General features: G+C 41.7%; 1 protein-coding gene across 7 annotated transcripts in view; it reads left to right on the top strand.

The window, feature by feature from the left end:
- Nucleotides 1-22,812, top strand: part of CRACD (capping protein inhibiting regulator of actin dynamics) — a 257,288-nt gene that overhangs the window by 212,460 nt on the left and 22,016 nt on the right. For 4 of the 7 annotated variants that reach the window (XM_019740144.2, XM_019740147.2, XM_074324516.1 and 1 more), the window contains 2 exons: nucleotides 13,333-13,468; nucleotides 20,825-20,986. In XM_019740144.2, the coding sequence (XP_019595703.2) occupies nucleotides 13,349-13,468; nucleotides 20,825-20,986 (282 nt within the window). In that variant the 5' untranslated portion in view covers nucleotides 13,333-13,348. Of the gene's footprint in view, nucleotides 1-13,332; nucleotides 13,469-15,740; nucleotides 15,782-20,824; nucleotides 20,987-22,812 lie in introns of those variants that run through there. The other 3 variants (XM_074324517.1, XM_074324518.1, XM_019740149.2) reach the window with 3 other exon arrangements.

The following is a 22,812-nucleotide window of genomic DNA, read 5'->3' as shown; positions in this document are numbered from 1 at the left end:
ACACAAAAGGACAAATACATGATTCCACTTACATGAGGGACATGGAATAGTCAAAATCATAGAAATAGAAAGGAGAATAATGGTTACCAGTGGCTGGGGGGAGGGAAAATGAAGAGTTGTAGTTGAATGGGTGTGGAGTTTCAGTCTGGGGTGACAGGTGGTGGTAATAGTGGTAAAACACTATGAATGTACCTAATGGCACTGAACTGTATACCTAAAAATGGTTAGAATGGTAAATTTTATGTTACATATATTTTACCACAATAAAAATATCTCAATCAGTATTATGTAAATAAGGAAAAAAATTCATGGATGCTGGCATCCTATGTGGTGTCCACAGATTCGGTGTTTAAATGGTAAAATTGGTTCACCTCCTTTTGTATAAGGTTTGCAGTTGTGGGTGAACTAGGAAGGACTCTGTTAACGTTACTGTCTTGTCATGGCCCAGCATCTTTGTTTCCAAAGAAATCCAGACATCTACTAAACCCTGTGTTAACAGGGAAAGACAGTCAACAAGTCAGGAACCTGAGCTCTGCTTTCAGTTCTGTCTTATTTTTTTATTTTTTTTGAAAAAAAAAAAAAGTACTTTCCTGAATTTATTCAATGTGTCTATTTTGAGCACTCTCTGTGTGTACAAAACAAGGCAGGGCAAACAAATTTTAGACTTGACTCTTGCTAAAAACCTGCTATGGCTTCTGGATTCTCTTAGGCTGAAGACCAAGTTCCTTAGTTGGCCTCCAAGACTGAATAGGTTGGTTCCTACTCACCTCTATAACTCATCTCCTACCCTTTTCTTTAAAAAATTTTTTTATTAGTTTCAGGTGTACAAAACAATGTAATAGTTAGACATTTATCATTTATATCCCTCGCACAGTGATCACCCCCCTTCCCCATCTACTACCCCTCTGACATCGCACACAGCAATTATATTTCCACTGTCTCTATTCCTAATGCTGTACTCTGCTTCTTGTAACTACACACACACACACACACACACACACACACACACACACATAATTATAGTTGACATTCATTATTGTTCAGCTTCAGCTTCAGGTGTACAGTGCAGTGATCAGGCATCTACATCATCCCTGAGGTGGTCTCCCTAATAGGACAAGTGTCCATTGGATACCCTACAAAATCTTTACATTATTGATTATATTCCCCAAACCAATCCGTTCTGTCTTGATCACGTCACTCTCTCTTCACCGAAGTGGACCTCATCTTTGTCCATAATGATCCATGTCATGGACTCTGTGATCACAGAGGCCCATAGGGTCAGCACCGACTGTTGGCTGTGTGAGGACTGACATCTGTCATAGCTGATGCTGCTCTGGATGAGCAGCTCTGCCCCTTTGCTGCTGGGTTTCCTGTGGAGACCCCCTAGAGATGTAGGGAGCAGCAGTCTAGGCCCAGGCACCGTCACAGAGTGTGGCCAGGCAGAATCACGTGCAGGCTTGAGACGAGTCCAGGAGCTCAGGAGTTGCAGTCCTACTCATTGATTTCTACATTGTTTTTGAAGGATTTCGGAATGTGAAAGGACAAATGACATTAAGGTCTTCTGCACTGCACTCTTCCCCTAACTTCAATCTGACCTCATTTATAAAATAAATATAGCACTGAGGCTGAGGGATGATAGTAACAAAGAAATAGGAATTATGAAAGCTTTGTGGGAACCCCTGATGAGTTTGGTTTTATTCATGCTGAGTTTGCAGAGACAGTGGGATAGTCAAATAGCAGGGTCCGCTATGTACCTGGAGACACATGGGTAGAAGAAGAGGTGTAGTATAGGAGTCAGATAGCCAGTTATGAAGGTGATTGGTAAAGCCGAAAGAGTAGCCTCAGGCTCCCCTACCATCCACGCCTTTGAAAAGACAACCGCGGGAGTCAGTGAAGAGTTAAGGGGAAGACCAAAAGCTGCCCTTCTTGGGCTGATTAGAAGCCTCTGATTAGATGTTTGGAATCCAAACCTCTCAGCCAATAACAGATGTCAGTGACAACAACAACACAGCCAGGACAGAAATATAGAAACAAGAATTACAACATCTCAGCTGTGTCCCTTTCTAGCTATAAGGACCCAGGAACTTATGCTGTTCGGACTGCTGAGTCCAAAGGGACCATTTTCTGGCCTCTGTAATGATGTCTGTGATTCTTCTCTAAGCTTATGAAAAGTGTCCATCAGAGACAGTATTGTTCTAAATTTCCAAAATGGGCCTCTCTTCATCTCCTTCTAGAGCTTGCTTTTATCACATATGCTTGCATTCGACTTCGGATCTTGTTTAAATTAATATTACTATTAAATGATGGTACTGACAATCTTTCCATTAGAAATTAAAAATCTGCTGGATTTTAGAGGCCTTTATACTTCTCTTCTCATGCTCAAGAGGCTGCTCTGTGTTCTCGGCATCAAGAGAGAAAAGTTCCCACACAAGCAAGCCCTGTTTCTTCCATTTGAACTCCATAGAGTCTGAGGAAAAGTTGCAGCATTGAGGCCCAGAGGCCCCTCACCTCGTGGCTCACTCATAATAAAAGGAAGGGGGAGGATTGGCCTGCTTTGCAATCAATTGTGAAAGATCTTTAAATGTCAAGAATAAAGAAGTCCAGATGAACTCTGCTAAGGTACAATTTGTGGTGAATTGCTGCTCCACCTCCCAATCACATAACTCATAGTTCCCAGCTGGTTAAGGACATTGATTCCACCAAGCTCTTTGTTCATGAGAACACAGTTTCAAACTGAGATCTCCACACGCACGCTATTCAGTTTTTCTTTTTCCTTTTTTTTTTTTTTTTAAAGTTATTGGGGTGACAATTGTCAGTAAAGCTACATAGATTTCAGGTGTACATTTCTGTAATCCGTTATCTGTATTGCACATTGTGTGTTCACCATCCAGAGTCAGTTCTCTTTCCATCACATGTTAGACACCATTTACCCTCTTCTATAGCCCCCCTCTCCCCTTACCCTTGGGGTAACTCCTAAACTATTGTCTAAGTCTATGAGTTTTTGTTTCTTCATTTGTTTGTCTTCTTCTTTTGTTGTTTTCAGTTTCATATACCACATATCAGTGAAATCATATGGTTCTCAACTTTTTCTGAGTTATTTTGCTTCACATTATACTCTCAAGATCCTTCCATGTTGTCACAAATGGTACCATTTCGCCTTTTCTTATCGCCGAATAGTATTCCACTGTGTATATATACCACAACTTCTTTATCCATTCATCTATTGAAGGACATTTTGGTTGTTTCCATGTCTTGGCCACCGTAAATAAAGCTGCAATGAATATTGGATATGCACTGAATATGTCTTTACGGATAAATGTTTTCAGATTTTTTGCGTAGATACCCAGGAAAGGGATTGCTGGGTCATATGGTAATTCTATTCTTATTTTTTGAGGAACCTCCACACTGCCTTCCATAGCGGCTGCACCAGTCTGCATTCCCACCAACAGTGTATGAGGGTTCCTTTTTCTCCACAGCCTCTCTAACACTTGTTACTATTTGTCTTGTTGATGATAGCCATTCTGACTGGGGTGAGGTGATATCTCATTGTGGTTTTTATTTGCATTTCTCTGATGGTTAGTGATGTTGAGCATTTTTTCATATGTCTATTTACCATTTGTATGTCCTCTTTGGAGAAATGTCTCTTCAGGTCCTCTGCCCATTTTTCAGTTGGGTTGTTTGTTGTTGTTTTTTTGTTGAGTTGTATGAGTTCCTTGTATATTTTGGATATTAGCCCCTTATTGGAGGTACTGTTTGCAAAAATCTTCTCCCATTCAGTTGGTTGCCTCTTTATTTTGTCGATGGTTTCTTTTGCTGTGCAGAAGCTTTTAAGTTTGATATAGTCCCATTCATTTATTTTAGCTTTTACTTCCCTTGCCTTTGGAGTCAAATTCACAAAATGCTCTTTGAACCCAAGGTCCATAAGTTTAGTACCTATGTTTTCTTCTATACAGTTTATTGTTTCAGGTCTTATGCTTAGGTCTTTGATCCATTTTGAATTAACTTTGGTACATGGTGACAGATAGCAGTCCAGTTTCATTCTTTTGAACGTGGCTATCCAGTTCTGCCAGCACCATTTATTGAAGAAGCTGTCTTTTCTCCATTGTATGTTTTTTGCTTCTTTGTCAAAAATTATCTGTCCATATTTCTGTGGGTTTATTTCTGGATTCTCAATTCTATTCCATTGGTCTGTGTGTCTGTTTTTCTGCCAATACCATGCTGTTTTGATTATTATTGCCCTGTAGTACAAGCTAAAGTCAGGGATCGTGATACCTCCAGCATTGTTCTTTTTTCTTAGGATTGCTTTGGCTATTCAGAGTCTTATGTAGTTCCATACAAACCTGATGATGTTTTTGTTCTAATTCTTTAAAAAATGCCATTGGGATTTTGATGGGGATTGCATAAATCTGTATTTTGCTTTGGGTAATACGGCCATTTTAACTATGTTGATTCTTCCAATACATGAGCACAGACTGTCTTTCCATTTCTTTGTGTCTTCTTCAATTTCTTTCAAAAATGTCTTATAGTTTTCAGCATATAGGTCTTTCACATCCTTGGTTAAGTTTATTCCTAGGTATTTTACTCTTTTTGTTGCAATTGCAAAAGGAATTTTTTTTCTGAGATTTTATTGTTAGTGTATAGGAATGCAATAGACTTTTGTACGTTGATTTTGAAAGCCAGCAACTTTACTGTATTTGGTTATTGTTTCTAATAACCAAATGGTGGAGTCTTTAGGGTTTTCTATATATAGCATCATGTCATCTGCAAAGAGTGACAATTTAACTTCTTCATTCCCAATTTGGATGCCTTTTATTTCTTTCTCTTGCCTGATTGCTCTGGCAAGGACTTCCAACACTATGTTGAAAAGCAGAGGTGAAAGGGGACAGCCCTGTCATGTTCCTGAACATAGAGCAAAGGGCTTCAGTTTTTCACCGTTAATTATGAGATTAGCTGAGGGCTTGGCATGTATGACCTTTATTATGTTAAGGTATTTTCCTTCTATACTTATTGTATTAAGTGTTTTAATCATAAATGGATGTTGTATCTTGTCAAACGCTTTTTCTGCATCAATTGATATAATCAAATGATTATTGTCCTGTATTTTGTTTGTGTGATGTATCACATTGATGGATTTGCGGATGTTGAACCATTCTTGTGCCCCGGGGATGAACCCCACTTGGTCGTGATGAATAATGTTTTTAATGCATTGTTGCATTTGATTTGCTAGAATTTTGTTTAGGGTTTTTGCATCTGTATTCATCAGAGATATTGGTCTGTAGTTGTCTTTTTTTGTGTTATCCTTACCAGGTTTTAGTATCAGCGTAACGTTGGCCTCATAGGATGAGTCAGGGAGTATTGTCTCTTCTTCAGTTTTTTGGAAGGGTTTGAGTAGGACAGGTATTAGATCTTCTTTGAAGGTTTGGTAGAATTTACTAGTGAAGCCATCTGGTCCCGGACTTTTGCTTTTGGGAAGGTTTCCGATGACTGATTCAATTTCGTTACTGGTGATCGGTCTGTTTAGATTTTCCAGTTCTTCATGGTTCAGCCTTGGAAGGCTATATGTTTCTAAGAACTTGTCCATTTCTTCTAAGTTATTGAATTTGGTGGCATATAGTCCTTCATAGTATTCTTGGATGATCCTTTGTATTTCTGTGGCGTCCGTGATAACTTCCCCTCTTTCATTTCTGATTTTGTTTATTAGTGTCTTTTCTTTTTTTTATCTTAGTGTGTCTAGCCAATTTTGTTAATCTTTTCAAAGAACCAGTCTATGTATATCCTTGTAGCTGAGATGTGTCTCTTGGAGGCAGCATATGGTTGGGTTTAGTTTTTTGATCCCATCTGCTACTCTGTGCCTTTTTATTGGTGAGTCAGTCCATTTACATTTAGGGTGATTCTTGATATGTGAGGATTTCCTATTATTCTGTCTTTGATTTTCTGTAAGACTGTGCCTTTATTGTTTCTTTGCCTTTTTGTTGTTGTCTGTTATTTCTGTGTGGTGGTATTCTATGATTTTTCTCTCTGTTTCTTCTTTTATTACGTTATATATTTCAGTTCTGGATTTTTTTTTTTTTTTTTTTTTGAGTGGTTACCATTAAGTTTATGTAAAAGAAAGTTTCATATTTAGAGTATTCCATTTTCTTCAGCATGCTTACTTTCTCCATTCCCATATTCTGGTTCAGTCCTTTACTCCCCCTCATTTTATGTTTTGGTTGTCACAAATTATCCCTATTTATGCTAGTTGAATAGCCACCTTCAGTGTTTCTTGTAGTGCAGGTCGTGTGTTAGAAAATTCCCTCAGCTTCTGTATGTCTGGAAAGGTCTGTATTCCTCCTTCATATCTAAAGGATATCTTTGCTCGATATTATTCTTGGCTCATACTTTCTCTCTTTCAATAGCTGAATATTTTATTCCACTCCCTCCTGGCTTGTAGAGTTTCTGCTGAAAAATCTGATGATAATCTAATGGGCTTTTCTTTGTAGGTTACCGTCTTCTTTTCCCTGGCTGCCTTGAGGAGTCTTTCTTTGTCGTTGATTTTTGACAGCTTCAATACAATGTGCCTTGGAGAAGGCCTGTTGGGGTTGAGGTAATTAGGTGTTCTCTTTGTTTCTTGGATTCGAGGATCCAGTCCTTTCCACAAGTTTGGGAAGTTGTCGTCAACTATTTGTTTGCATATACTCTCTGTTCCCTTCTCTCTTTTTTTCTCCTTCTCGTATGCGCATTATTCTTATATTGCTCTTTCTGATGGAGTCAGAAAGTTCTCGTAGAGTTCTTTCATTTCTTTTAAGTCTCAAGTCTCTTCTTCCATCTGTGTCATTTCCAGATTTCTATCTTTGATGTCACTGATTCTTTCCTCCATCTGGTCAACTCTACTACCTAAGCTGGCTATTTCATTCTTCATTTCTTTTGCTTAGTTCTTCATCTCCAGAAATTCTATTTGGTTCTTTTTTAAAATTTCAATCTCTTTGTTAAAATGTTCATTTTGTTCTTTGATTGTGTTTCTGAGTTCATTAAATTGCCTGTCTGTTTTCTTGCATCTTGTTTAGTTTTTTAAGAACTGCAATCTTGAATTCTCTGTCATTTAAGTCACATATTTCCATGTCTTTAAGTTTATTTTTTGGAGACTTTTCATTTTCTTTCTGAGCTGTCTTGTTACCTTGGTTATTCATGGCTCTTAATGATTTATTATTTCCCTTCCTAGACATCTACAGGAGTGGGTTCTGCAACAGGTTGATAGAAAGAGGTCTTTCTTTTGTTTTCCAGTAGGTGTTGGTAGAATGTTTTATTTTCTCTCCGACTGCAGCCTTTTATTCTCTCTCCAACTATAGTGTTACATTTTCTCGGCACTATCCTGGCTTCTCACAAAATGGGGGGATTCCCTGGAAGGCGGGCTTCTCCTCTGTGAACAGTTCACCTGGTCATAGGGCGCCACCTCCGTGGGGGGATGTGGAGAGCTTCTAAAGTTCCAAAGCTCTTCCTGCCCCAGATTCAGAGCCTGTGTATTTCAGTGCTCTGTTTACTCCTGCAGGGATCCACCCAGATAGATGGGGACAGGGGCGGGGTGAGTTGTGAGAGGTGGCCCAGAGCAATGGCAGTGACCACCACCCCAGCCAATCCTGCTTCCATGGCTCCCTCCCCTTTTCTGGAACTAGTTGGGCTGTGAGTCTGTGTCTGCGGACCACAGTTCTCAGAACTGCAAATATTCTGTTCTTTTGATCTGACAATGCTACTGTTCTGCTTCTAGCACGGGGCAAGCTCTGGGAGGGTGGGGAGAGGGCGGCTAGTCTCAGTGCCTAAGGCTTCCATTCTCTGCTTGGCAGTGAGGGCTTAAACCACTGTTTTCAGCTTTCTTCCCTCAGTCTTTTCTCCGAGGTCTCTGTCGTGAGTGTTGGGTTCAGCCATGTTGTATGCTGCCCGCTCAGCCCTGTGGGCCATAAGCGGAGCCCTAGCAGTCTGAGTTCTTCCCTCTCCCACAGCTGTGGTAGTTCCGGAATGCAGGAAGCTTGGAGCACTGAGCTAGGTCTGCGTCCTGTGCCCACATGGTCTCCGCACTTCTCCCTTCCCTCCTCCCCTCTCACGCAATTTGCCCACCTTTAGATGATTTCAGTAGTGGGCCTCTTAGTCTTGCCTGTCTGCTGTGCAGGGAGTCCTTGTGGAGTTATAGTTATTCAATTTGTTGTAAATTCCAGGGGAGATTTCAAGAGGCTCACCTCACGTCACCATTTTTATGACGTCATCTGTTACTCAGTTTCAATTCCAGCGTTGCCTCAAACTCTGGAATTTTGGGCAACGTTTTTACCCACACTTTGTTCAGCATCCCCTTTAGAGAACAGGAAAAAACCCATGTTGTAGATTTGTTTGGAGCCAGGACTGGTAACCATAATTACCAAATTTTTAATTAACCAAATTGACAAGGATTTAATGTTAATTTACATTCTGTAAAAGGATTTATTTAGAAGAGATTGTTCATTCATGTAACTAATAAACGAATTACCATTCTCCACTGTTTCTTCTCAGAGCTTTAAAATGGGACAAAACCCAGGTATAAGAAGAAAAAGATACAAATGTTTTTGGTCACTTTGAAAAGTGACTATATCAATAAGTAGGTTCTGACATATTGAACCTTAATAAATTTCAAAAAGTTAATTACTTCTACTTATTGCTGTGATGAAGTAGCTTGTAGCAAATGAGGGCTCCCACCAAGAACAACTAGAAATATGGAGAGAATATTAAAACAAAGACGTCAGTTTGAAGGCATCAGATTGCTGCTGAGTCACCAGACGTGAGCAATGAGATCCTGGAGAGAAGGGAAAGCCCACTGAGTTGAGCCCAACTTTCTGCATATTGCTTCTCTCCTGTGGGCAGTAGTTGACTCTTGGCGCAGGGCAAGAGACCTAAAAGGCTGGGGGAGTCTGCCAAGAGGAGGAGAAGGCAGCAGAGCTGTAAGCCATTCATGAGATCAGGAACACAGAAATTAGAGCTTGAGGCTGCCCAGACAGCCAGGACTTGAGGGACTAAAACCCCTAAGAGAAGAAAAGCCCAGAAGAATGAATATAAATCTAGGCAACAGTTTTTCTTTTGAGGCATTTATTGATCTCTAACAGGGGTAGAGGCTGAAAAGTAGGGCAGGGTTTGGGGCAGTCTGTGGTGCTAGAAAGACAAGAAATGGGGTTTGAGACCCACGAAGGAGGAGGACCTTAGGAAATGACCCAGGTTCTTAGCTGAGACTCCAGGAGGCCTATACTCTACAAGTGGGCAACAAAGCAGAGGGAGTCTGAGTCTTACAAAGATTGCTAACCAGCCATGGTCAGCTTAGTCCCTGATTGGATTGAGGTCAGCTAGAGTAGCGAGTGAATCCTCTTGGGAAAGAGAGAACCCAGTCTCTACCATTTTTCATGCATGATGTGTAGAATTCAATTTAAAAAAAAACAAAAAACCTCCTAGGCAGCTAAGAAACAGACTGTGAAGAAAATAAGATAACAAATAGACCCAAAGGGGACTATAATATCGCAGTTTCAGACAGAGATTTTTAAATAATTGCAATTAATATATTCAGCAAAATAGGTAACAAGATGGAGAATTTCACCAGAGAACTAGAATCTATTAAAAAGAATTAAATGGAAATTCTAGATCTGAAAAACGCTACTGAAATTAAGAACTCAGTAGATAGTTTTCACAGCAGATTGGGCACAACTAAAGAGAATTAAATGAGCTGAAGCCTAGGTCAGTAGAAAAATGCAGACAGAATGATATTGAATAAAAACAATGGCAGATACAGAAAACATCATAAAGACATATGGCTCATGGTGGAAAGTTCTAACTTTGGAAAAACTATTCTCCCATAAGAGGGAGAATAGTGGCAAAATGGGGCTGAAGCAATATTTGAAGAGGCAATGGCTAAGAATTTTCCAAAACTGATGAAAAATACCAAGCCACGGCTTTAAGAAGTAGCATGTACCCCCAGCTGGGTAAATTAAAAGAAATTCATACCTACCTACAACTGCTGAAAACCAAAGACAAAAGAAATCTTATAATCAGCTATAAGTAAGATACACTGCCTATCTCAACAAGCAGTATTATAATCTACAAAAATTCTATAGGTAACATCATAAGTTAATAGTAAAATTGAAAGCTTTCTTGCTCAGTGTTGGAACATGACAAAGTCTACCATCATCACTTATTTCAACTTTGTGTGAAGACTCTAGCCAATGTACTGTGGCAGCAAAAGTAAAAGTAAAAACGATTAAATAAAACTTTTCTTTGTCACAGGCAACCTGATCATATACATAGAAAGACCAAAAGAATCAACAGTCATATTGTTATAACTAATAAATAAATTTAGCCAAGCCTACTTAATAAGATCAATATATAAAAATCAATTGTATTTTAATATTGTACCAATAAGCAATAAAAAATAAAAAATTTAACCTATAACATTTACAGTAGATTCAGAAATATCAAATATGTAGGGAAAAAATCTATCAAAATATGTATAAGACCTCTACACACAAAACTACAAAACATTGAGAAAGTAAAGAGGATATAAATAAATGAAGGGATTTCCAATGTTCATAGATTAAAAGATTGAATATTATAAATATGTCAGTTATCCCCAAATTTACTTACAGATCCAGTGCCATCACAAAAGTAATCCTAGGAATGTGTTAGAGAGAGAGAGAGAGACAGATATATGTGTATGTTTGTGTGAATTTTTTGTGTAAAAATGCAAAGAGACAAGACTAACCATCTTGAAGAAAATCAACGCTGGAGAAATTAAACTACTGGATACCAAAACTCAATAAAAAGCTATAGTAATTAAGACAGTGTGGGATTATTACTAAAAATACAGACAAGCAGACCTATGGAAGAGAGGCCAGAAACAAATTCACATATATGCAGATCTACTTGCATATTTGCCACTTACTATATGGCAAATCAATCACTGTGTTCAAGCCTTAGTTTTCTCATTTATAAAACAGACTTAATAATGGTGCCTCCTACATAGTTTAAATATTATTTATCAAAAGGATTTCAATGTTAGAGAGGTTAGCACATATGCAAGGTGCATGGCAAATGCTCGATAAAATTTAGCTAGTATTAATATTACCCCTGTGACCAACAGTATTATAATAATTATTTCTAATACTACTAATACTACTATTATTACTATTCATTTTCTCTACTTTTTAATATGATCATCTGAAATTAGGGAATGGGTGAACATCAAATCCTGGGTGGCAACAGGAACATTTGGGGTAGCAGAAAAGCAGGAGAGTGTTGATTCTTAGCCTACCTGGAAAAAAGAATGGGAGTGCTTCATGCTTTAGTCAGGACTGACTGAAAACTGGAAGGGAACTTGGCACAGCACTGGTGTAGCATGTACAGACACCTGTGAGGTACTAGTAAACATTTTAAGCATCTAAAGTAGACTTGTGCATACATGTGTTTGTGTGAATATCTGAGAGCCTGTGTATGTATATAAGCCGTTTGTAAAAGCATTGTGTAGAAATGAAGTCAGTTACCTCTTCTCCCATCTGAATCATAGCCAGGAATCCTAGAGAGAGGTTTACACAGAATATTAAAAGGTTTGCGTCCACAACTTTGAATGAAAAGTTTACTTCACAGCACTTTTAGGTGAACCTAGAAGTTCATTTTGTAACATAGGTCACAAATTCTCTGAGGACAGAGACATAATGATATGTTTCATCTCCCTCTTTATTCATATTTGTATCCTAAAATAATGCCCCGTATTTCATTAAGTGGATTACTGCTCTATGGCATCGTGTGTTATTTAGCCGAAGGCTCACCCATTATTCTATCTGTGTAGTATCGTCAACCCTCCCCTATCCCAGCCCACATGTCATTTGCATCCTGTCTTCCTCTCCGACTGACCCACCCATACGCTGTTTCACTCATGGGAGGGAACACTCTAAGACCTTCCAGCATTTTAAAACACTTCACCTAGCTAGCATGGGATTGTATGCAGCAGGTCTGAATTCAGTTTCTCACTTTACTACTTCTGTTTGGATGACTTTAGAGAAGGTTATTTACCCCCGGAGTCTCATCTGCAACAAGATGTTGGTGATGAGATAATGAAAGTAAAAGTCAGCACAGTGTTTTCATCAAAGTACGGGGGTGGGGGGGGGTTGTGATTCTGATTTTGATTATGATTATTATTATTATTGCTTAAGATCACACGGCGAGGAGGCTCGCATCCAAGTCTTTTGTTTCTTAACCTCATATGCTTTTTTACCCTGCTGCCTGTAATTTGGCAAATTTGATGATGTAATTTGGTACTCGGTCTTCCCAACTAGCTCTAGACTTGGTTGGGAGCCTGCCCACTACATTTCCGTATTCAGCTCAGAGACACCCACTGGAGGCATCCCCCACCCCCTACCCTCCCACCCCTGTGCTGGCTGTTCTCTCATGCACTTGGTCACTGATAAAATGTCCAGGTGGGGCCTCTTTCTGGGCAGGGGAGAGTAGAGGTGGTGCTTTCTCCCCCCAGGGGTGCTGCTGGGGTGCCTGCCTTGCCTTACAGAAGGTGTGCGATTCTGCCTGCCCTGTGAACAGCCTGGATGTGTACTCCTTTGCCAGAGATAAATTAGTTTCCAAGATATAATAAGGAACAGTTGGCTTCTGCTGCTTCCTCCTCTTGCAGTTCACCCTGCCTATATCTCACTGTTAGGTAGAATTCTGGACTTCCTTTGAAGTCCAACCCTTCAACTCAAAAGTGTTGATTTAGGGGTACCTACCACCTGTAAGCTTCTCAATGTGCATGAAGCCTGTCAAAATTGCCCCAACACATTTCTTCCCTCTTTCTCTGAATTCCTTAAGAGTCTCACCAGAGAGAATCTTGATTCCTTTGGTCCCTATCAGCAGTTCTAGTCCTTGTCAAGTCTTTGTTTTAAATATAAACATCTTCTGATTTGATCATAATCTGAAAGAAAAGAAGCTCTTGCCTCTTACTTCCAGATCTGCATGTTACTTAAAAAGGGGAGGGTTGCCAAGACTTACTGGGATAAAACTGACAGTGACAGCTCATCAGGAGAAAGGCTCCTCCAGTAAAAAATTTCTGTCGTGCCTTCTGTCCCGGGTCCTTTACAGATAAATAAGTGTCTGAGTTCTCAGTGAGAGGCTCTGAAATGCTGTTGTGTTGGCGACGTGCCCCCTTATTCCTGTCTCCTCAGGAACGGCTGACCCATAACAGGAAAGGACAGAGCTGGAGGAGACGGGAGGTGGGTGGAGTCCCCCAAATCAGGAGGAGCAGGAAACTGAATTGCCAAAAGGAATTTTATCATCCTAATAAAACGAAGCACATGATTTGCATTCCAGGTCCTTCAACTATTCTATGGGAACCCGGGCGTTGTCCCATGACAGTATTTTTATCCCTGATGGGGGAGCAGAAAGTGAGCAGACAGTTCAAGCAATGTCACAGGACAACATCCTGGGCAAAGTCAAAACTCTTCAGGTAAGACAGCTTGAGACCGGAAGGTTAGAGCCCCAGGAGGGGCCCGGCTACCAAGGAAAGGGGGAAAATCCCCAGCGTGGCCTTGAGTGAATGTATTGGGAGGTCCAGGGGTAGCTACTGATGAGAAGTTTTGTGTTTTTGAAACTGACTCAGTTTTCTAAACCTTCTGTCCACCTGTGAGAGGTACATTGCCACCACTGTACCCACCTTCATAATAGCCCCACCTACTTTTCTCTCACATTGTTCCCTCGTTTTTAAGTGGACATTATGAGGACAAGTACCCAAAAGAAGCTGCCTATTTGTATGAGAGGAAAGGTTCTTAACCTGAGGTGTTGGCCATAATCTGCCAAGTACAGGCTTGACTGTCAGCTGAGGGTTTGCATAGCCTGTGTTCACTTTCCAAAGCTCCATACTTGGACAGTGAATGTGAGACTCTGATTTTTTGTTTATAAATTTGAGCCCCCCCCCGTCCCCCCTGCTGAGACACCTCATCTCAGAGAAATACCATGAAACTCTTAAACCTGCCCCCTGTTCACACTGCAGAATTGGGCAGTTTTCCTACATGAAACTGACTCAGGTGGTAACTCCTTAATAATGAAAATACAGTTGATCCTTGAACAATACGGGTTTAAACTGCGTGGGTCCATTTATATGCAGATTTTTTCCAATAAATACTGTAAATGTATTTTGTCTTATGATTTTTTTAATGGCATTTTCTTTTCTCTAGCTTACTTTATTGCAAAAAATCAGTATATAATACATATAACATACAAAATATGTGTTAATCGATTGTTTATATTATTGGTAAGGCTACCTGTCAACCGTAGGCTATTAGTAGTTAAGTTTTTGAGGAATCAAAAGTTATATGTGGATTTTTCAACTGTGTGTGGGGGCGGGGATTGGTCAGTGCCCCTAACACCTGCATTGTTCAAGGGTCAACTGTAGAATACAATAATTATTCACTAAATGGGATTGCAATCATGGGGAATCCAGGAAAAGCAGGGCAGCGAAGACACCTGGGATCTGACTATGTAGGTCTGCCCGGCCGCATGGTAGAATTCACCTCCCCAACAAGTGCCTAAGCAGCTACGTCTCTGAGACGGAGTGCTTGGAGACGATACATATTATGAATGTGGGGACTCTGGTTTGCTGGTTTCCATCTATCTGCAAGTCTACAGCAGTGAATGAATGAGTGAATGAATGAGCAAAAAAAAAAAGGAATAGCTGGCTTGAGTAGCTACTGACATGATGAAGCCTGGTACTCAAAGAAAATTTTTAATTTTCTTGAATGTTCTGTGTCTACTGAACATTAGCTACGTATTTCATGATCGTTGTGTGGTTACATATTCTGCACACACTCAGCTGAATATAGAATATGGCAAGTGAGGAAATAGCCAAAACCCTGGAGCCACACCCAAACCTGCCTAGGTCTTTACACCTAAGGCCATTGTCCTGCCCTCAGATTCCAGCATTTCCTAACCAGGTTGCGTCCTTGGTTATGCTGGTTGTATTGTTACACATTTTACAGACTCAAAAGAAAAAATCAAGCTGTCACTTCTCTTGATTGAAGAAGAGGGAAGGGTGGTGATGGCCAAAGAAAACCTTGACACCCCTGCTTCTACCTTTCCTTCTTGAAGGCTTTTGATTCCTGGAATATTATTCCTAAGACGTTCTGAATCCCTGGCTCATAATATCCTCTGTCTAAGAGGAATGACTTAACAAATTTCAGTCCACAAAACAGCTATATTTCACGAGAGCTTTCTAGGAGTTCTTTAAAAATTAAATAGTTCATTGTCTTAAATGATATCTGCTTTGTAACATCACAACACATGCCACTGCCACTCCAAGAAGTGGATTTGGAGTTGTAAATGATATGTAATTCGACAGTATTGAAAATATAGAAACAATAAAAATATGTAACTGCCTATTAACAGTAAGGCACAATTTTAAAGAATCTGATCTCATAATTAATAATATATAAAACAATGAACTTCCATGAAGCAAAAATTCTATTAGCACAGGAAGAGAAATGTGAGTAAAGCAGAATAACTATTTATTTCAATGCTCTCTTTTGACAATATCTACTCATACGAGGTTTTCCTAATTTTGCTTCTGCTGTATGGATTCACAAGCTTCCTCACAGCTCTTTAGTTATATTTTTTTTAAATAAAAGGTTTTTGGTTTTGCTCTTCGAGGAGGAAAATGGGGACAATTATTATAGAAAATGTGATTTTTAGATTGTCATAAGATGTAACTGTATCACCCCCAAAAGACTGTGCTTTATTTTTCAGTCGACTAAGCAGTATGTTCCTGGTAAGTCGTAGAAATAGTAGTTAACTTTATTAAATTGCATGAATGCTTTGCATTTTTCCATGACAACGTTATGCTGGTATTGATGCTTAGTAAGCAGCATAAAAGACTGCCCCCTTGTAGACTCCAGCATGGAATGAGGGTGTTGAGTTACGTCGGAGGCATGTATGTTTTTTCATGTCTGAAATTGTCTTTGTGTATCTGTATATTTATTTTAAAAAGAGAGGGAGAGAGAAATAATGGATAACACCTATTTGACAGTAAATGTCCTGGCAAGCTGATTAGCCTCCATTATTAAGACATTCTTTTGAAATGACATTTCTACTGGAATGCCATTTAAAAAAAAAAAAAAGCCATTTTTCTCTGACTTAGGAAACTTCCCAGTCCTTAGGAGCACACAGAATAGTGCCTGTAAGGACAGCATTTGGAAAGGCTGCCCTCTTGTGGTCACATCTAGTCATTTCAGCTAACACTGTCTTACATTGCACCCGAGGCTGATAGTATCTCTCTCCTGAGTGCAGAATGACTGAACACAGCATAAATAAGCCTGCACTTTTCTGAATCAATGAATCTACCACCTGTGAAAATTTCTGTGGCAAAGGATTGAAACTTTAAAACAAAATTTTCTTACTATAAAAATACACGCACCTATTGAGAACGCATTTTAATCCATAGGACAGGTATAGGGACAAAAACAGTGCTGTCCTTTCTGAGGACTCCATACATAATAGTTGTTCCTTGGCCAGTAGGTAAAACAAGGCAGGCCTCTGGCACCACCTGAATGTGTGGCCTCAGGTGAAGTCATGTAACCTCTTTGACCTTCATTGTCCGCATCTGAAAAATAAGAGCATGTATGTGAGGGGTGATCCTATAGTCCCCTCCAGTTCTTAAAATCTGCCATCTACACAGAATCACTGCTCACCTGGCATAGCACAGAGTGGCTTTGTAAGCTTTACACTTTGTTGCATTTGGACTGCAATGACCTTGACGTTCCCTACAGCTGCCCAGAGCACGAATCAGGGAGGTGCCTGTTTATTTTAGATCAGACCAGGCTGGGAAGTATCTACCAACTAATGATAAAACTCAGGAACAACCACTGATTTTTAGAATTTTTAGACTTATGCCACACTTGTCAGAAAATGCTTAGTCTCGTGGTCCACAGACTGTTTAGCTCAGGAAGGAAAACCTCCATCCTCAGTAGCTACTATCCCTGCTAAGCTGGATTTCTCTTAAAAATGCCAAAGTGTCATACGTTTGAGGGTTTTGACACTTAATACAGCTGTCGAGGACACAAAGAATAAATACCTTCTCTTAGCCACTTCTTCATAGAGCATATTGTATGCTTTTGCTTTTGCATTTTAAAAAGAAAAATCGTTTTAACTATGGGAATATCTGTAGTTCACTCAAGAAGACAGCCTCTTTGTTTTTCCTCTGCTTTTCTTACAGACATGGTCTGAAGAATGGAAAAATCTAGGGAACTCTAAATACTGGCAATGTGAGAGCTGCAGAATATGATATGCTTGGAATTTCCACCATTAAAAAAAAAAAGAAAAAACTCATAAATATGGATGTGCATTCCTATAACATCATTTTCCAACATTCCATATTACAACAAAATGGCCCAATTTGAATGCATAAAATATAGTCCCTTTGAGCTCACATTCCAGTCTCAACAGTAACACCATTCATAGCCACCAGCCACATGGACTCAGTGTAGGCGCAACTTTCCACTCTCCCCTCTGCTTATAATTGCAGTGTATATAAAGAGCCACGGGTGTTTCATTATTAAAAAAAAAAAAAAAAGGTGAAGGGAGTGGTAGTAGTTTTCTTTGAAAATTTAAGGGCAAGCTCATTTTAGCAGTCTGTTTTTCAGTGATTGCTTATATCAAGGTTCCTCTTATGACAATGCCTGAATAATGGGAAGAATTAAAGTCACTAAAAAAGCCGCATTTATCCCTGTATTCAGTTCACACAACCCCTGAGATTGCCAAATAGGGTTTAGCATTAACGTTTTAATTGTCAGTGAATCACACAAAGTGTGGTGACAGCCCGGTCTTCCAGTCAGCTGAAGGAAGCCTTTGGAGCAGGAACTGCAGAGAAGGGAAAATGTGCAGGTGCAGGAACCTTCACCTCCAGAGCCTGGGCACCCGTGGCCATGGCCTCAGACCCCAAGTCCGGCCTGGCCTTGTTTCATTGACTCATTTCTGACAGCTGCAGGGTGTATCTGTAAAGGCAATCCTTTGTCTGGCAGCCCTATGCCTAACCGGTGGCTGTCATTTCTTTGATGACCGGGGTTCTCCCCTCCTCCATCGCACTTCCTCCTCTTAAGCTTCCTAGCCACCAGCCTGGATTTATTTTCTCTGGAAGGAATTTAAATCGGCTACTTTATGGAGATGCACGGTGTCATCCTCAAAGGCTGTAACAGCATGTGTTTCTTTTGCCAGGAGCAACATATCTGTGACAAAATCAACCTTTGATGTACCTATACATTCTCCCTCTCTCCCTCCCCCTCCTGTTCCCTCTCCTCCCCCAATCCAACCTCTGCTGTTGTCACTCTTCCTCTCCTTGCGTTTCCTCTGACCTGCACCTTCCTCTCCTCCCTTGGCTTCTCTTCTTTAACATTCTATTTCATTTCCTAACGTTACTCTTTTCATTTCCCAGCTTTGTCCCGTGTACCTTACTTCTCCTGTTCTCATTCCATCTTTCTTTCCTCCCATTTTCTCTTTCCTTTCCCTTTGGGAGCCATGAGAGTCATCCCATCTTTGGAATTTATTTCAGTCTAGACTGTGATCACATTTTGCCATGTTCTTTTTTGTCCCTCTAAGTATCAGGGTAGACCAACATCGGTATTCTTAAAAGGGCCCTAATGAAGTAAAATATCAACATACTCATTCTTTTTTGTGATGGTAGCAAAATTCCTAACTAAGTGGCATTAGGGTATTAGGCCTGTTTCTCCTTGGAAGCTCATTAAAGAATTATTCTTTTCGTCGTAAGTAGAAGAAAGCCCCTCATTTAGTCATTCAGGAGCATTAGTAGATAGGAGAGCCTGACAACAGGTCTCAGCTCTTGGCCAATAATCCTAGAGAAGAGAGCTGGTCAACCAAAGGCTGGGCTGGGAGTCCTGACACAGGAACCATTCCCTCCTCTTCTGCCCAGGTTCCATCCGTCCCTCTCCTATAGGACAGCAGAGTGAGGCGGGGCTATGACTTTGTCACACCATGTCCTCTTGTCTGATTCCATCGGCTGTTCTAACTGTGTCTGCTTATTGAGCTGCTTAGAATAGATACTAACTGCCGCTTCCTGCTAAACTTGTTTTTAGAAGATACTGTTTTTCAGCCTTCTCCTCCCCGGAACCCTTTTAGGCTGCTCGAGCTGTACTTCACTGGCTGAACTCGGGCTTTTGATGTGTGTGCCTGCCCGGTGGTGCCAGGGGAGCCAGGCTCAGGCTGAAATACCAGTAGATCAAATACAAGTCCTTGTCTTTCTGTGCTCCTGACTTGGCATGCTGGGGTGCCCGCGGGGTGCGGGGAGGGCAGTCTGGGGCTCATCTGTTTCATGTCTCTGCAATCTCACCATCCACCATGCAAGGCCAATGGGGAGCTGGGCACAGGTGGGTGGATTTGGTCCCCTTGAGTTCAGAGGAAGAAGCAGCATTTCCCTTGAGGGGTCCTCTGCCAGGGAACGTCAGTAAAGTGTCAAAAATGCTGTGTCCTGCCCCTATATGAAGGAAACGTGATGTCAAATTAGTGAAAACCAGTGTGGTGCAATGAAAACAACCCTGCATGTGGTTTTAGAAGGCCTAGATTCAGGTTCCTTTGGGGGCACTTCTTCTTTCCGGAAGCTTGGGCCAGTCACCTCTCCCTACTGGACCTCTGACTTTTTTTGCAAAGTGAGAGATTGACTATATAATTGCTAAGGCTCTTTGCAGCTCTGTGGGATTAAATATTAAATTATCTGGCCCAACACTGTCGATAGTGCCGAGGTTCAGAAACCCTGATCTCAATCAAGGTAGTAAGTAGTTTGCATAATATACGCAATTTAGTAGCCTTTCAGACGATCACAGCATACCTCTTTTTCTTCCTGAATGTCCTTCATTTTCTCTACCACAGCCCATTAAATATTTTACACCATCTTTAGCTATCGTGTTTATGTATTTTTCTTCAGGGAATATGTTTCCTTTTCTAATCTGACTTTTCTCTGATTCCAAAGACTATCTTTCTTCCTGATTTCTACTCCCTGTTGCCCCCCACCCCCTGCCCCCTTTTAGCTGCCACCCACCAGTAAGCAGTCCCTCCTCGGTGCCTTTCTCCTGCACATGTCTCTGTCCCATCCCCACTTGGTGTCCTCCATCCCATAGTTCCCGGTGGGCAGCTGCAGCAAGGCAAAGAGGGGGTCCTAGTGGTGGCACAGGGTTGCCCTGTCCCTCCCATGATTTCAGGAGTGGTCATGGAAAGACGCGCTGCTGGCCCTGGGGCCTTCCTCACCTTAGCAGGGGTACCCACTGTGACCAGAGCAATTCAAGCTCAGGGTTGGTGAGGAAGGAAGCTGAAATAGAAATATTCAAGGGGAATGTGTTTAAAGGAACCTGGAGGGTTCCCATGTTCCAGCAACCACAAGGGTCTTGGTTTTTCCCAGGGGTTCCTGCATTTCATGTAACTCTTTTCTGCACAATTTTTGTACTTCAAAAAGACTTTAGTAATTTAGTAATTTAGAGGTCACTCACAAATTTTTTTGGCATAACATGCATCCCAACTTTCGGTTCAGAAATACGGTCTCTCTACCCCCTGGAAAATGATGGCATCTCCATGAAAGAGGTGGCTGGATGAAAAAGCTCATGGCTCAAAGGTGGGAAAGAAAAAGGACAGACGCTGGAAAACACATTCACTTATTTCAGGGTGGCACCGTGGCTTCCTGGCTTGGTGTTTAGTCCAACAGCAGTTGTGTACAGAACATGCCTCAGTGCCCACTAGCTATGCAGGGGGCCTGGCTGTGGTGGCTGTGAGCTGCTTCACTGCTTCAGGACATCTTTCTTTTGTTTCTCTCCAGCGACAGTTGAGCAAGAACATCAAGTTTGGGCAGCCACCACCCACTGTCATTCCTATGAAGAAGGCAGACAGTGGAGAGGCTGGCTTAGAAGACCTGTTGCTGACCAGTCCCATGGACACTGCGGCTCAGCAGGACGTCCTCCGCTCAGATACCGAGCACAAAGTAAGGCTCCTCCAGGCAATGACGTGATGGCTAATAAGCCCAGGAGGAGGTTGGGCAGTGGACAGGGGCGTCCACTAGCCCTGGGATCTGCACTGCAGGGGGCATGGGGGCGGGAGAAGCTTTTCTGATGAGTAACCCAGGGCTGAGGGCACTTCCTGGGCAGGTGCCTTGAGCTGCAGTAGGGCCACCTTGAGGAGGAGGAAGATGAGGAGACAAGCCCTTTACACGTGCTCTTCCCAGTCTTCTACTTAACTCTTCGAGACTCGGGTTGACCCTCCTCTTCTGGGAAGCCTTACCTGGCCTCACATCCAAGCTATACTGTCTGCTCACCTTCACTGTGCATCTTTAGTGCTTCTCACACTTCCATGGCCCATCTGTATCTATGTCCACATAACGATTTTCTCTCCATCTCTAAACATTGAGTTCCTTGAGGACAAAACTGGACCTTACACATCTCTGTCTCTCCAGGACTTAGCCAGTGATTACTTAGTAGCACTGAGTAATTATTTGTGGAATTGGACTAATTTAAAGGGAAATGAGAAATGAAAGACATATGTCAACAAGAGAGAACATATCAAACAGACCAGCTTGAAGTCCACTTGGTGTGGAAAGAAAGTCCCAGTGGTCCAGCACTGTGCTAGCTAAATCTGGTCTTTCGATGCTGGAAAGAAAACACTATGAGCATATCCTGAAATGAGAGTCCTTCCCGCAGCAGAGGGGACACCGTCTGGCCTCTTGTGGGAAAAGGAGGAACGGTCCTACCAGTAGCTAGAGCAAGGAGTTCTCTAGGTGAGGCCCCGGTCTTCCAGTCTTAAAGCATTGTCTCTGCTCTGCCCACCAACGGGCTGAAATTCCGTTGAGTATTATTAAAATGGGCATCCTCCCCCTCCCAAGAAGTCATGCCTGTTGTCCTCTAATATGTCCTGAGAATAAGAAGAAAGGTGAGCAATTTGCAGAGCCAAAGCAAGAAAGGAAAGATAAGAAGGACGGTCCCCGACTGTCACCCATCTCTGCCTGGGCCTGCCCTGACGACTCTGGGCATCCACACAGGGGGGAGGGTGGGGGGTGGTAGGTGAAGCATGGGTGGGCCTTTCCCTCCCCCTAAGGCCAGAAATGCTTTCTACAACCTCTCTAGTGCTAGGCAGCAACCAGGGCCATCAGCCTGGAGGAAAGGATTTCCCAAAGAGGAAGCAAGCGTCTTCACTGTTATTGGCGACCTACTATGAGCAAGGCACGGGAGGAGGAGGAGGGTTATTTTTCAGCCGGCGCCACCCCAGCCGTGGGTATGACAGAGATGAGCATGATTAGACAAGGCGCTGCCCCCGTTTAGTTTACATTGTAATGAGGAAGAGAGGCAGACGACATATGAGTCAACCAATAGATAAATATAATAACTTCAAATCAAGAAAGATACTACACAGAAAATAAAACAGAGGGATGGAAAAGTGAGTGACTTGCTTGGGGAGAGGTGGAAAGATGAGGAGGTCAGAGCTGCCATGAGCAGACCTGGGGTGGGGCCATGTTTTCGGCAGAGGGAGGAGCAAGTACCGAGACTCAGACATGGGCCTGCGCTGGTCCTGGAAGAGGAGCAGCCCAGTGTGGGTGGCTGGGCCCTGGTGGGGGCGACAGAAGGAAGGGGAGAGTGTGGTATAAGGGCCGAATTGTGTAGACCACAGGAAATAGGTGAATTCTACTCTGAAAGTAATGGGAAGCCTCTGAGTCATTTTAAGCAGGGACGTGAAATAATCTGATTTGTGTTTTCTAAAGATGCTTCTAAGTGTGGGGCAGAAAACAGACTGAGGTAGGACATTACTGCTCTGGAAGGG

The sequence above is a fragment of the Rhinolophus sinicus genome, linkage group LG02, assembly GCF_036562045.2.
Source record: "Rhinolophus sinicus isolate RSC01 linkage group LG02, ASM3656204v1, whole genome shotgun sequence".
NCBI classification, from domain to species: domain Eukaryota; kingdom Metazoa; phylum Chordata; class Mammalia; order Chiroptera; family Rhinolophidae; genus Rhinolophus; species Rhinolophus sinicus.
The sequence above is the reverse complement of the archived record's forward strand: the minus strand, read 5'-3'. Positions and strand labels throughout refer to the sequence as shown.